Genomic DNA, 13,767 nt, shown 5'->3' with positions numbered 1-13,767 from the left:
ACCTTCTCTGGGTGGGGTGACGGGGAGGGATGAGCTCTCAAGCTGAGACACCCCTAGAGCCCCGGGCTTCCAACATCACCGCGTGGTTTTCTGTCACGGGTGTCAGTCGCTACATGGTGAGTTGTGGCCGTGAGCACAGGAGCCCCGACCGAGTCCACGCTTGCTCTGTTCCGTGCCTTCCCGCCGCATTGTTACCATCACTACTGCCAAAGCAGCCGTTCCCCCCCACGGAGCGTTTGCTAAATGCCGGGACGGCGGCTGGGCTGTCTGGTGGTTCCCTCCCTGAACTGTCACAGCCAGGCCGCCTGCAGCCCGGCTCTTCTTCACGGGGAGGCCTCCACTCCCCTTGCTCCCGAGGGAGGGTCCAGGCCAGGTGATCTGATCAGGTGATCTGACTGTCAGGGTGCCAGGCTCTACTTGCACATGGGGAACCAAGCAACAGATCCCCAAACCCTGCTGGCTTCGTGCTCGGCAGGACAGGCCCAGCAAACCAAGGCGGGAACAGCTGACCCCAGAGTCGAGACCCGGCTTCATGCCCAACTGCACCTCTCCAGAGCCTGCTGTCACAACCGTGGGCCCGTACCCAAGCTCCGCCTCCAGGAGCGCATGGCAGATGTGTGCCTGGCCATTTACCCTGGGCTTGGAGACTGCGCGTACGTGGAACTCTTCTGACTACTAAACTGGTCGTTGTTATACCACTTCGCAACTCAAAAAAATGCTTTTTTGTTCAGAAGAACACAGAATATCATGAGTAAATTGTCCAAAACTAAGTGGCAGAGCCCCAACTGTTCAGAAATTATGGGATGCGCGGGGGACAGGTGTGCGGGGGGAACCGCACTTGCTCGGCCCACGTGGCAGACCACTGGTGGCTGTGATTCCACTCAGAGTAAACAGCAGTGAGGGGAGCGCCAACGTCTTCGTAGGGAGGCCTCGGGTGCAGGGCCGGGGCTAGGAGCATGGGAAATGGGGCCAGCGGGTTGGGGGGGGGGCTGGGCTGGGGCCCACGTGGACCCGTGACGAGGGGCTGGCGGTCTGTTGTGCAGGTAGGGTAGACCTGCACACATGTGCACACACATGCACACACTCACGTGCACACACGTGCACACTGGACCAGTGGTACCACCCGAGGTTCCTAGATCATGTCTCCCATGTGGCACAACAACCAGACCACGAAACTTGACCTGAGTTAAATGTAACTCCCTTTGCTTCTTAAGTGGTTTATTTTACTGATTCCTTGCCAGGTGCTGGAGACATGAAGCATGGCTGCCAACAGCTAGGGTGGGGTGCAGGGAGGAAGAGAGGAGAGATGGTACCTGGGCACTTGAAATAGAGTAGGGGGTGGAGCTGGTGGGCACTGGGGGAGGGGGAGGGGCAGGGAGGGAAGAGGGGAAGGGAGGGAAGAGGGGAAGGGAGGGAAGAGGGGAAGGGAGGGAGGAGAGGGGAGGGAGAGGAGAGGGGAGGGGGGAGGGAGGAGAAGGGCTAGGTAGGGAGGGAGGAGGAAGAGAGGAGAGATGTGAGGGGAGGAGGGAAGGGTAAAGGAGGGGGAATGAGGAGGAAGGGAGGGGGAGCGAAGGGGGAGGGGTTAGGGAAGGAGAAGGGAGGGGAGAAGAAGTGGGGAGGGGAAGGGAAAGGAGGGAGGGAGGTAAGGAGGAGAGGGGCAAGTGAGGGAGGGAGAGAGGGGAAGGGAGGGGAGACAAGGCGGGGAGAGGGGAGGGGAAAGGAAGAGGAGGGGGAGGGGAGGGGAGAGGTGCAGGAAGAGCAGGGAGAGAGGAGGGGAAGGGGGGAGGGAGGAGGAGGGGAGGTGAGAGCAAAGGAGGAGGGGTGAGGGAGGAGGAGGGGAGGGGCAGGGCCCCAGAGAAGGTGCAGCAGACAGAACCGGGCACTAGGGATGACAAGATCGACTCCCGAAAAGCTGCTTCTCCAAGCGTGCTGTTGTTTGGAAGCCCCCAGAAGCCCCCAGGCGGGTCTTGGGCTCCTCCAAACCAGGGCCAAGGCAGGTGAGTGGTGGCAGGTTTTCTCTCCGCAGCTGGCGGGCGTCCTGATGCTAGCAGCCCACTCCCATCTGCGCGCGGCACCGCCTTGCACCTTCACGGACGTCTCCCGAGGCCTGCCGTTCCGTTTTCCAGGAAGACGCCAAAGAGACACGTTCCCCGGTCTTTCCAAGTCTGACCCTCGGGCCCCGGCTTGGTGCTGCGGGGCTTTCTTTATAGTAACGAGCACCGTGTGGTTGGGAACGGTACGTGCACCTGCCCCAGACTTTGAAGTCAGGGTCTGCCGTAGGCGTGAAACTCTCCTTGTCTGTGTGCACGTCTCCACATGGCCATGGCTCCCTGAGGCCCGTCTGCCCTACGAGGGGCAAGGGCTGGACACTCCTGCAGCCTGAACAGGTCCAGCAAGACTGAGCGTTCCAGCGTGCTGCCTCTTCCAGGGAGACCCCCAGCCCTCCAAGCGCTGAGCTGCACCCTCTTTCCTCCTCTCGTGGTGGCTGCTAACTCTTGCCTTGTTATTTCAAACTTCCCATCTTACAAAGGTTTCACTCCATTAGCCAGCCTTCACCGGACAGGTTCTCTAACCTCGGGCTGAGTTTGGAATGGGGATCCGTTTCCCACCTTCCTACTGATCTGCCACTTGCCAATCTAGTCATGTCTCTCTCACACACACACACACACACACACACACACACACACACACACACGCACACACACACCAGCTTAAACCCCCACCTTGACAATACTCAGACCTGAGTCCTTTTTTTCTTTCAGTGTTTCTAGCTTCCTGGTCACGGCTCATCCATCCATCTAGTCTTCCCTCTGCCCGTCCACCCATTAACCCATCCCGCCCTCCATCCATGCACGCATCCACCCATTCATCCACAGATCCCTCCCTCCTGCATTTCCTCCCTCCCTTTTCCCTCCATTCCTCCCTCCATCTATCCACCTATCCATCCATCCATCTACCTATTCATCCGTCTATCCGTTAACCCATCTGTCTATTCATATGTCCACCTGTCCATCCACCTATCCATCCATCCACTTATTCATCCACCCACACAACCCATCTACTCATCCAGCCATCCCCCCACCTCTCCATCCATCCACCTATCCACGTAGCCAGCCAACCATCCATCCACCCACCCACCCACCCACCTATCTACCTATCTATCCACCCACCTATCCATCCGCCTATCCATGTAGCCAGCCAGCCAGCCATCGAATCATCACCCACCTCTCCATCTATCCATCCATTCATCTACTCATTTGTTCATTCGTGCACTCGTTCCATAATTACTTAAAGAATACCCATTCTGTTTAGGCAGTGGTGAAAAGGACATTGTCCACAGTCCATAGAGGATGACACGAGTATAAACAAAGAATTGTAGCAATTTTTAAATGTTAATACATTTCCTTCATTGGATGTGTGATTTGTAACTATTTTTCCCATTCTGTGGCTTGTTCTTTTAATTCCTTTAATGGTGGTGTTTTGCAGGAAAGTTGTTAATATTTGTAAAGGCCAATTTATCAGTTTCTTCTTTTATAGATTCCACTGGTGTCCTATCTAAAACCAAATGGCAACACCACCGTCACACGTATTCTCTCCTATGTTTCTTTTAGAAGTTTTGTAGTTAATAGGTTTTAGATTTAGGTCCGTTCTGAATTAATATTAGTACAAGTTTCGAGGGATGGATCAGAGTTACTGTTCTTTCAGTTTGGGACATCCAGTTGCCCTGGCACCATCTTTAAAAAGCTCGTTGAACTGCCTGTGTATCTTTGCCATCAATCACTTCACTGTTTCCGTGATTCTGGTTTTGGGTCGTCTTTCCTATTCCGCTGACCCCTTCTTTTGCCAATCCCACACTGTCTTGATTACTAGAACTCCATGTAAGTCTTAACGTGGCACAGATGAGTCCTCCAGATTTGTTCTTTTTCAGTTCAGGCTGTTCTCGTTCTTTTGCCTTTCCATATAAATTATAGAATCTGCTCGTTGGTATCCACAAAACGGCATGCTGGGATTTTGAGATTTCTAAGGATGTATAAATCAGATTTGGAGAGAATTGACATCTTCACGATAGGAAGTTTTTCAAGCCAAGAATCCTGTATGTCTGTATGTTTATTTACATCTTTGACATCTTGTAGTTTTCAGCACGTGGATCTCGCACAACTATGCAGTTCTAAAGCCTACCTAGAAGCTTCCTCAAAGAACAAGCAAAATAGAGACCCATTTGTTTTCCCGAGGGGACCAGGAAGTCCTCACACAGCAGAAGGGATAGTGGAGTTGGGCTTTGTTGGATGAGAGGGACCAGCTCACGGAGACACCTGGGAGCAGGGTCTGAAGGCTGGAGTTCAGAGTCAAGCAGCCGTGATTTGGGGAACGATACTTGGAGCCAGGAGGGCTCTGAGTGTCATGCTAAGATGATAAGGCGCTTGGACTTTATCATGAAGAATAGGAAGACAGTGGTGCCCGGGGGGTCTCTTCAGAGACAGGCTCGTGTGGCTGGTAGAGGAGGAAGCCTCGGACCCACACCTGCTCTCTGAACAGATGGTGTCCTGTCCTCGGGCACTGGGCCTCCCTGCAGGGCTCTGACATGTTGCCAGGGGTTCGAGGGATTTAGGACCGAGCAAGGAAAAAGATATGACCACGAGAGACAGCAACACGCACAAGCGGTACCGGGCCACATCTTGACAGGTCGCACAGCACAAGACCGTCCAGAGGCTGTGTCTCAGGGCCACCTCAAGAAAGGGAGAAGGGCAGTGGATGCAGGGAGGGTGGGAGGTGGTCTTCTGTGTGTCGCTGTGACCCAGTGGCGCGAGGGAGGTCTGAGTCAGAGCTCCGGAGGGCAGGAGCACCGTGGGGTCTCACCAGGGGCAGCACCCTGTCTTACCAGGGGCAACAACTGTCTGGTGACTTTCTACAGGGTATGCAAAGCAGGCCCTACATGGCTCAAAAGTTTGCTTGTTTGGACTATTTTTAAAACAGTCAAATGTGCAAAACTTTGAGTTTGGTGCCCACAAGCTTTTTGAGCTAACAAGTCTCAGCCTGCAGTAAAGAAAGAAACACACTGGGGCCGGTGTGCGGAGACCACAAGGGCGCCTCTTCCTGTCTCCCGGGCACAGGCACAAGCCCACGGTGGGGCACACACATGGCCGGCAGGGCTGCTGAGGACCCCAAACCGATTTTACGTGTGCAAGTGCACGTCACGTTAACAGTGTTTGTCCTCAGCTGTTAGGTACGGAAACATCCTTTACGGTAAGATTTGTTCTCGAGCCTGAATCCATCGTGTTCTGAGTGAGCTGAAGGCACGAGAGGTGTTTTCCTGTTGTGCTAAGCAATTGGTGTCTTACTAAAAGCTCACAGGACAGCATCCTGAGATGCGGTCTCCACTTCGTCGTCTGTCAGGTTAACAAAGTCATGGTGGGTTTGGTAACATGCAATTTGTCTACCTTTTTTGTCCTCCTCCCCAGCTGAGAGGTTCCCTCATGACTCTTGTTCGAAAAAGAAAATCTTTCCAAAGCAAATCCCTTGTGCGTCTAGAAGACGTGACTGCGTGCGTGTGGGGACAGTGCCTGGCCTTGCTGGGACTGGAGCGGCCACAGCGGGAAGAGGCTGAGACGGTCGAAAGTCAGGTGACTGTGGGGCCTGGGTTAGGGGGCACAGCGGTACATTCAGAGGAGGCTTCCTCGCAGAACTTGGCTTTTGGTTATTAACCATGGTGGCAGTTCTGTGCCAACTATCTTTGCAAAGGCAGGACATTTTTGGTTGAAATTCTAAGGCCTTGAGGGGATTACCAAGCACGTTCTCTTCCACAAACTCATTATGTTTGGATGACCCTGTTGGGTTAGAAGGGTGGAGTTTGTGGGCACCTGGGTGGCTCAGTCAGTTGAGCGTCCAACTTCGGCTCGGATCATGATCTCACAGTTTGTGGGTTCCAGCCCTGCGTCGGGCTCTGTGCTGACAGCTCATAGCCTGGAGCCCGCTTCTGATTTTGTGTCTCCCTCTTTCTCTGCCCCTCCCCTGCTCATACTCTGTCTCTCTCTCACTCTCTCAAAAATAAAGAAAGATTTAAAACATAAATAAATAAATAAAAGAAAGATGGGAGTTTATGACTCCCGCTTCGACCAACAAACACACACCACCCTGTCCCTGTAGAGTCGTCATTTGATTTTGGTTTCTGCCACCAGACCCAAACCTCTACCAGAACGTGGGGACTCAGGCACAGTGTTTGAGCCTAGTCACCCTGACACGGAGGCAGGCACATCAGAGCCAGTGTTTGCACACCGAGTGCCCAGCTGTTTCATGACTGACAGTCATCCCTCAGCGTGGTTCGTGCAGTCGTGATAGCGTGCGTTTTTATAGGGCTTCGTTCTATATCACGTGTTTACCATTCCTTATTGCCTTTAAGTCCATGTAAGAGTCCTCACATAGACATTCTGAACCCTAACACTTGCCTGTATGTGACACAGTGAATCAGGGACCGAGGCACGCCTGTACATGACACGGTGAATCAGGGACTGAGATGTGAGGATTTGGGCCCAGCACCCAGGTCTCTGACTCCAGGGTCCAGTGAGCTTTCTATGTTTTTTTTTTTTTTTAAAGTTATCTCTTCTATTTGGAGAGAGAGAGAAAGATGGGGAGAAAGAGAATCCCAAGCAGGCTCCACGCTGTCAGCACAGAGACCAATGAGGGGCTCAAACTCAAACCGTGAGATCATGACCTGAGCCAAAACCAAGAGTGGGATGCTTAGCCGACTGAGCCACCCGGGTGCCCCTCCAGTGAGCTTTCTAACAAAGCACAGTGCCATCTAAAGTCAATACCAGTAAACGCTTCAGAAAATGAGAGAAAAAGAAAAAAATCTGGTTCTCGAAGGCACTCACTAATGTGATTTTCTTTGCTTCAGCATTTCTACCTGGATGAAGTCTCAGATCTGCTAGAGGAACTTCTGTTGAAGATTAATGGCTTGTCAGACAGCCTGCGACTTCCTCTTCCAGAGCAGCAATCCTGTGATGAGACAGAGGCCAGGGCAGAAGGTGGTCCCTTGGGGAGCATTTCTGCCTAACAAGCCACTGGGGTAAGCAAATGAGGAATTATTTTTATCTCTCTCCTTTATAGCAAAAATGTTTTTTGTTTTTTGTTTTTTTTTTAAGTTCTAAGGGAGGTACGAACTGGTTGCTGTTCCAAATCATGAATTCCATTTGCATAAATATTCCCTAAGGGTGGGTAAGCTGGCGGGAAGGTGTGCTCTGGCCAGAACTGAAGAACCACTTAATAATGAAAAGTGTAGCAAAGGACTTCCAGCGTAAAATGATAGCAGAAATACCTCTGTACTCCCTCACCCCTGATTACAGCCGGAATCAGCAAAGATAGTGAGAAACAGAAATGGAAATTCCATGCTCCCAGACCCCAGGAAATATCTGTGATCCAGAACATGACCAAGAATCCCCCAAAATGACGGCCAATACAGTGAAAATTAGACCAAAGGGAGAGAGGACCTAGCCACTCCCAAGAGCACACATTCTCCAACCTCAACAGCACACGTGGGGGTCAGCCAAAGGCCCCTGGTCTGGAAGAAAAGAGCTACAGAAATCCCCGGGAACCTCAGCCCTCATGGGCTGAACGACAGCCTCCTGTTTCAGAAGCCGTCTGTTGATGTGGTGGCCAGTGGAGGGGCTGTTGGCGGCCCATGGGCCCAGAGCCACCCAGATTCACACACAGGGGTTGGACGCAGTGAAAAGGCAGAGGAGCGTGAGGCGTGTTCTCGGGGGGCTCCCTGAGGTCCAGAGAGAGGCTGTGCAGCCCAGACGCACAGTCGTGCAGCCCAGACGCACGGTCACACAGCCCAGTGGCGTGGGCGTGCTCCCTGGCCACAGCGAGGTGGACCCCCTCACGCAGAAGGGTGTGCTCATGATAAACGCAGATCAACCATGGGACCGTGCGACAGGCTGCTGAGAGAGCAGCCGTTAAAGATGATGGTAACAAAGGAGACAGAGACCAGGCCAGGAGAGGATCATCACGGACCCGTCAGGCCGTAGGCAAGTGTACTCCATGCACAGGCCCGAATGCACCGAAAAGTTTTACTTCTCTGAGTGCAAAGCCACGATGGAAGGTTGCTTGCTCTCTCTCTCTCTCAAAAATAAACATTAAAAATAAGATAGAAAAGTGAATTTCTGCATTAAAAAAAAAAAGAACCACAAAGGAGAAATTGACAGAGTTGAGGAAAGAAAAGGAGCAGATGGCCGGAAACACAGGCCGAGCAAAAGAAAAATGAATTCACAAGAGAGACTGAAGGATACAGGTGGCAAATTTGAGAACACTCAGCAAAATGAGATACTTTTATTTTTTATTCTTTTATTTTTTTAATGTTTTGTTGTTTGTTTTTGAGAGAGAGCGCACACACAAGCGGGGGAGGGGCAGAGAGAGAGGGAGACACAGGATCCGAAGCAGGCTCCGGGCTCCGAGCTGTCAGCACAGAGCCCGACATGGGGCTCGAACTCACAGACCTGAACCGAGGTCAGATGCTTAACCGACTGAGCCACCCCAGGCACCCCTAAAAGAAAAAACCTGTTTAAATGTGCATGTCAGTGGAAAATTGGGCAAATGGTAGGAAAAGCATAATTTTTAAAGAATAGGAATTAAGTTGTGTGGGGAACTTAGAAGTAAAACAATCTATTAAGAAAGGACAGATGCCACTTACTGTCTTCGTCACATAAAATAACGGGAGGTTCAGTCCAGAGTTCAGAAGAAATACAACTTTATGCATTTGTGTTCACTCATACCGTAAGGTTAACGTTATTATTTCTAGACTTTAGAGAGAACGAAGGACAACGTGTACTGCTAAATCAGTGCTCAGGGGAAAATAGGGCTGATGCTACTGAGCGGCAGCAAATAAAAGTACGTCTTCAAGTGAAATCGTCAGGGAAACGTGCACGTGCACAGGCGCACACGCATCCACGCACACACACGCACGTGCCTGCACAAACCAAGCCACACAAGAGGAAGAAATCTGTAAAAATGAAAATGCAATTTAATTAAATCAGCAGCAAAAAATGACCCAAGATGAATCTCTACTTAACAATTAAGTAGAGGGGTGCCTGGGTGGCTCAGTCGGTTAAGCGTCCAACTTCGGCTCAGGTCATGATCTCACGGTCCGTGAGTTCGAGCCCCGCGTCGGGCTCTGTGCTGACAGCTCAGAGCCTGGAGCCCGTTTCAGATTCTGTGTCTCCCTCTCTCTCTGCCCCTCCCCTGTTCATGCTCTGTCTCTCTCTGTCTCAAAAATGAATAAACGTTAAAAAAAAATTAAAAAAAAAACAAGTAGATACCTTATTAGCTAACATACAGCAAAGTGCGATGGAAGAAAGTACATTAAATGTACAAAATAAAACTGAGAAAGTAAAAGTTACTTTATGGAAATTAAGTGAATTCTGAAACACTTGGAGCCGGAGAATGGCCCTCGGTACTCCTGCACCAAACTCGAGTCACACAGAAACCTTAAGCAGTGAGGGAAACAGTTCTTCCAAAGGCACCTTGGCCCAGATGGTAGAAATCTCACCAGACTTAAAAAACACTTAAGTTCAGGATGTTCTCTGAACTGCTCCAGATCACAGAGACAGAGAAAGCTTCCAGATGTGCTTCTATAGAGCAAAGTAATGCACTGATACCAAAACTGGGCACAAGTGTCTAACTTAAAAAGACAAAACCACCACATGCCAGTCTTACTGATGTTGATACCAAAAAATCTAAACCAATAAAACCCTGTAACAGTGAACCCTACTGATGGAACCAAGGCTTCCGGGAGCCACAGGCACGTATTGCCCAAAATGTGGAACCCCGTCTCCTACAGAAGGAGGGCCGGAAGTTTGCGGGCTCTGTGTGCCACTGGCGGGGGGGGGGGGGGGGGCCTCTAGGGGCGGCAGGCGGGGGAGGTGGGCCTCCAGGGGTGGGGGCTCTTCTTTGACTCCCCTTGAGGATATGTGGGTGTCTGAGTAGCTGGGGCGAAGCCGGAGTCCACAGAGCCCCTCGCGGTTTGTCATGGGGGAGAAAGGGGCCGAGAGATTGAGATGTTGTGTGTGACCGCTGCTGGGTTCAGCCAGGACTGTCCTTTGCACTTCACACCCTGGAATGCCAGAGAATTGGATAGAACAATTCTATTAAAAAGTTGCTTTGAGTTACATCTAACCTCTTTATCATTGAGGAAATCAAAAAGCAGATAAATCAAGTTTATTTCCAAAATACATGAAGCACATTAAAGTCTGAATTGAGATCAGTTTTGTAAGATGGATAAGTAAATATTCAACTCACGTCTACACTGAGTGGGCTTAGCATCCTGCGCGGTGTGAAAAAACAGTGGAGAGAGCACACTCCTGCCCCTCCCTCCTGCAGCTGGTGGTGTCCCAGTGGACAGGGCAGTGAGGCTGCGTTCCAGCATGATGCCCAGTGCATGCTGATCCTGATTCCCTGGAAGCAGGTATCTAGAAATCATAAAACAGGGCTTTGGGAATTAGTGTTCTCTCAGAAGAAGATTGTTGTGGTTGGAGGTCATGATCGTGGTTAAGAACGCAATCTTGCCAGGCACCTGGCTGGCTCTGTCAGTAGAGCATGTGACTCTTGATCTCGGGGTGTAAGTTCAAATCCCATGTGAGGCGATTACTTAAAACTGGAATGCAGTCTTGCCATTTGCCACATTTGGGGCAAGACGCTGAGTGAAGTAAGTCAGACAGAGAAAGACAAATCCTGTATGATCTCACTTACATGTGGAATCTGAAAACAAAACAAGAACAAAAACCCAACCTCATGGGCACAGAGAACAGATCGGTGGTTGCCAGAGGCAGGGGGGTGGGGGCAAAATGGGTGCAGGGGTCAAAAGGTACGAAGTTCCATTTTAAGAGAAAGGAGTCCTGAGGATGCGAAGGCGACCCCGGTTACAACACCGTGTTTATGTCTGGTTGCTACGGAGAGTAAACCTGAAAGCTTCTCTCTGCAAGGAAGACACATTCTGCAATAATGTGTGGTGACAGATATTAACTAGACTTCGTGGCGACCATCTTGCAACACGTGCAAATATCTGATCCCCGTGCCTCACACCTGGAGCTGACATGTATATGCCAATCAGAGCGACATAAGAGATGTTTACAAAGAACGTGGCATCAACGACCAAACGGGAAACAGAAAACACTGGCGAACAGAATCCAGCATCGGATGAAAAGAAAATGCCGTGATCATATAGGAGTTTTAAACCAGGAGAAGAAAGGTCTAAATATTAGAAACCAGATTAGTGACTTCACGAAGAAATGGCAGACACTACCATTTGATTTTCTCCATGACTGCAGTTGATGAAATTCAACATCCATTCCTAATTTTTATTTTTATTTTTAAGTTTACTTATTTGTTTTTGACTGAGAGATAGCATGCAAACAGGTGTGGGAGGGGCAGAGAGGGAAGAGAGAGAATCCCCAGCAGGCTCTGTGCTGCGAGCACAGAGCCCGACGTAGGGCTCGATTTCACGAACCATGAGACCATGACCTGAGCTGAAACCAAGAGTTGGAGGCTTAACCGACTGAGCCATCTAGGCTTCCCCATTCCTAATTTTTAAAACACACTCCTAACTGATATAATCAAAGAAGTAAGACTGTATGTTGAGTCAAGAGCCGGTTCTTTGTATGAAGGTACAACGTCCCAGACATTCCCACCGAGGCAAGGACAAGGGGAGGTTGTCAGTTCTGAAGTCTCCTAGGATCACTTTTAAGGGATTTATCTCCTCCCATCCCTGGAGGCGCTTACCTTGTGTATATATTTAATAGCTCACAGCTGCACTTAGGACGTGGTCTCTAGTATTCCGTGCACACAGCACAGCCTGTTGTGAGTCCTCATATGGGCACAGCTCGTGGTCACTCACACCGACTTCCTGAGGTTCAAGATAATCGCACTTGAACGCCATCAGAGGCGCAGGGTGCCTGTGGCTCTCACGTTTCTGCGCTGTGACCAGCTGGCCTGGAGTGGGACGGAACCAGGAATGTGCTCGGCACTGAAACCAGCCGAGCAGGCCGGACGGCACGGGACAGACCCTCTTTTGTATGATGTGATCTGAGGAAACAACCCACTTGAATTTCCTAACCTCGGACCAGCTGGTTTTCATCTCAGCCATTAATAATTAAGATTCGTATCTTTATAAACTGGAAGGATTGGATGCCTGGAACTACCAAAGCCACCTGCAAATCACACTGTCCCTTGTCTTCTCGCAGTGACTCAGTGCCGTGAACTGCCGTGGGGCTGCCCGCCTCTGCCGCTGTCCTCCTCACCTGCTGGGCGACCGTACAGTGTCGCAGCGCTCCCTCTCGCCAGCCGTGTCCGTCGGGCCCTGAGGACAGCGGCACACTAGCAGGTGCTTCTTATGGAGCAGGACGCCTCTGCCCCAAATGCTTCCTGATGCACAGGCCTCATCACCCCACCCCCCTGGGACACGCTGCTTTGCAGGAGTGGCCGGGCCACCGAGACTTCGATGCAATTTAGAGATGCCAGAACGGTTTTTCCTATGTATTTTCCTCTTGATTCACTTTTATGAATATGGCTGAGCAAGGCAGGAGCATCTAGAAAGTCAGGAATGTCCTGACTGCAGGTTATAGTCTGCCTGAGCAGTTTTGGTCCTTTTTAAAAGAAGGAAAGAAGTGTAATTCATTAGCACCCACCTGCCAGGAGGGGAATTGGGCAGTTGGTGTAGCTGTGGAAAATCTGCGCTCGCTTTCCACATCCGGGTACTGGTGACCGTGGATGTGGGTGTACGATGGGGGCTGGTGCCCGATCCCCCACGGCCTCTGCTTTCAGAGAGGTTTGTGTGTGCGCCGCGTGAGTCAGGGATGGTCAGGACACAGGGAGCCATGGAAAGGGTGGACCTCCTTCCCACGTCTTCCCCGAACTTTGCCAGTCTGTGGGCCATCCTAAAAGGTATGTAGAAGGCTTGACTCTCTTTAACATGGGTGGCCTACAAGTGTCACAGACACCTGTCCAGGAAATGGCCTGAGCTTCCCCCTCACATCCAGGACTTTCTGTGATGACAGTTGGGTTCTATAAACACTTTCCTCCTGATTCACGATCCCAGATATCCAAACATGCGAAACTCAAATCCTTGAGAAGAAAACACGTGATGAAAAGTTTAAGGAAATACTGCTCGGCCTGAACACACAGGATGTATGGGTAGTCACACACCTGCGGGGTAGGATTGGGTTTTAACCGTGGGCTGGGTGGGCGTTGAACGGCAACCTGTCCTCCTGACATCTTGTGTCCTGTCCTGTGAAGGAGGCTCTCCAGGGGCCTCTCAGAGAAGGACCTGCTGTGCCCACACGTGCCGTGTTGTGCCCGGGCTTGCTACACAGTCACTCAGCCGGGTTTTCATTCGCCTGGCAGGCAGTGCTGTGCGGGGCGCAGTTCAGGGCCTGGGGGCGGGGGTCCACCAAGAAGGCAGTCTTCCTGGAACCTGGAAAATACAAGTCTCAGAATTCGGGGCAAAGTTCTGAGCGACTTTTGTCCTACCTGGATCTGGCACACGACATGTCTCTTCACCGGAAGCCACGAGCAGCCATCAATGATGCAGACACTGGATTACAGTGAGGCGTCGAGGCGCCGGGCTGGCTCGCATGGTGGAGCACACGGCTGCTGATCTTGGGGTCCTGAGTTCGGGCCCCGCCCTGAGTGCAGAGATGACTTTAAAAAATAATAAAATCTTTAAAGTAAAGCAATAAAATGAGGTTTCCCAGGAAGAACGTACTTCCCCGTAATTCCCAA

General features: G+C 51.1%; 1 protein-coding gene across 1 annotated transcript in view; it reads left to right on the top strand.

Annotated features, from left to right (window-relative positions):
* Positions 1-13,767, top strand: part of PKD1L1 (polycystin 1 like 1, transient receptor potential channel interacting) — a 124,819-nt gene that overhangs the window by 110,014 nt on the left and 1,038 nt on the right. The window contains 3 exon segments of the mRNA XM_053896689.1: positions 2,027-2,236; positions 5,460-5,621; positions 6,893-7,063. Coding sequence (XP_053752664.1) covers positions 2,027-2,236; positions 5,460-5,621; positions 6,893-7,051 — 531 coding nt within the window. The 3' untranslated portion in view covers positions 7,052-7,063.

This window comes from Panthera pardus, unplaced genomic scaffold (assembly GCF_024362965.1).
Source record: "Panthera pardus isolate Hobbes unplaced genomic scaffold, ASM2436296v1 HiC_scaffold_8, whole genome shotgun sequence".
NCBI lineage: Eukaryota > Metazoa > Chordata > Mammalia > Carnivora > Felidae > Panthera > Panthera pardus.
The sequence above is the reverse complement of the archived record's forward strand: the minus strand, read 5'-3'. Positions and strand labels throughout refer to the sequence as shown.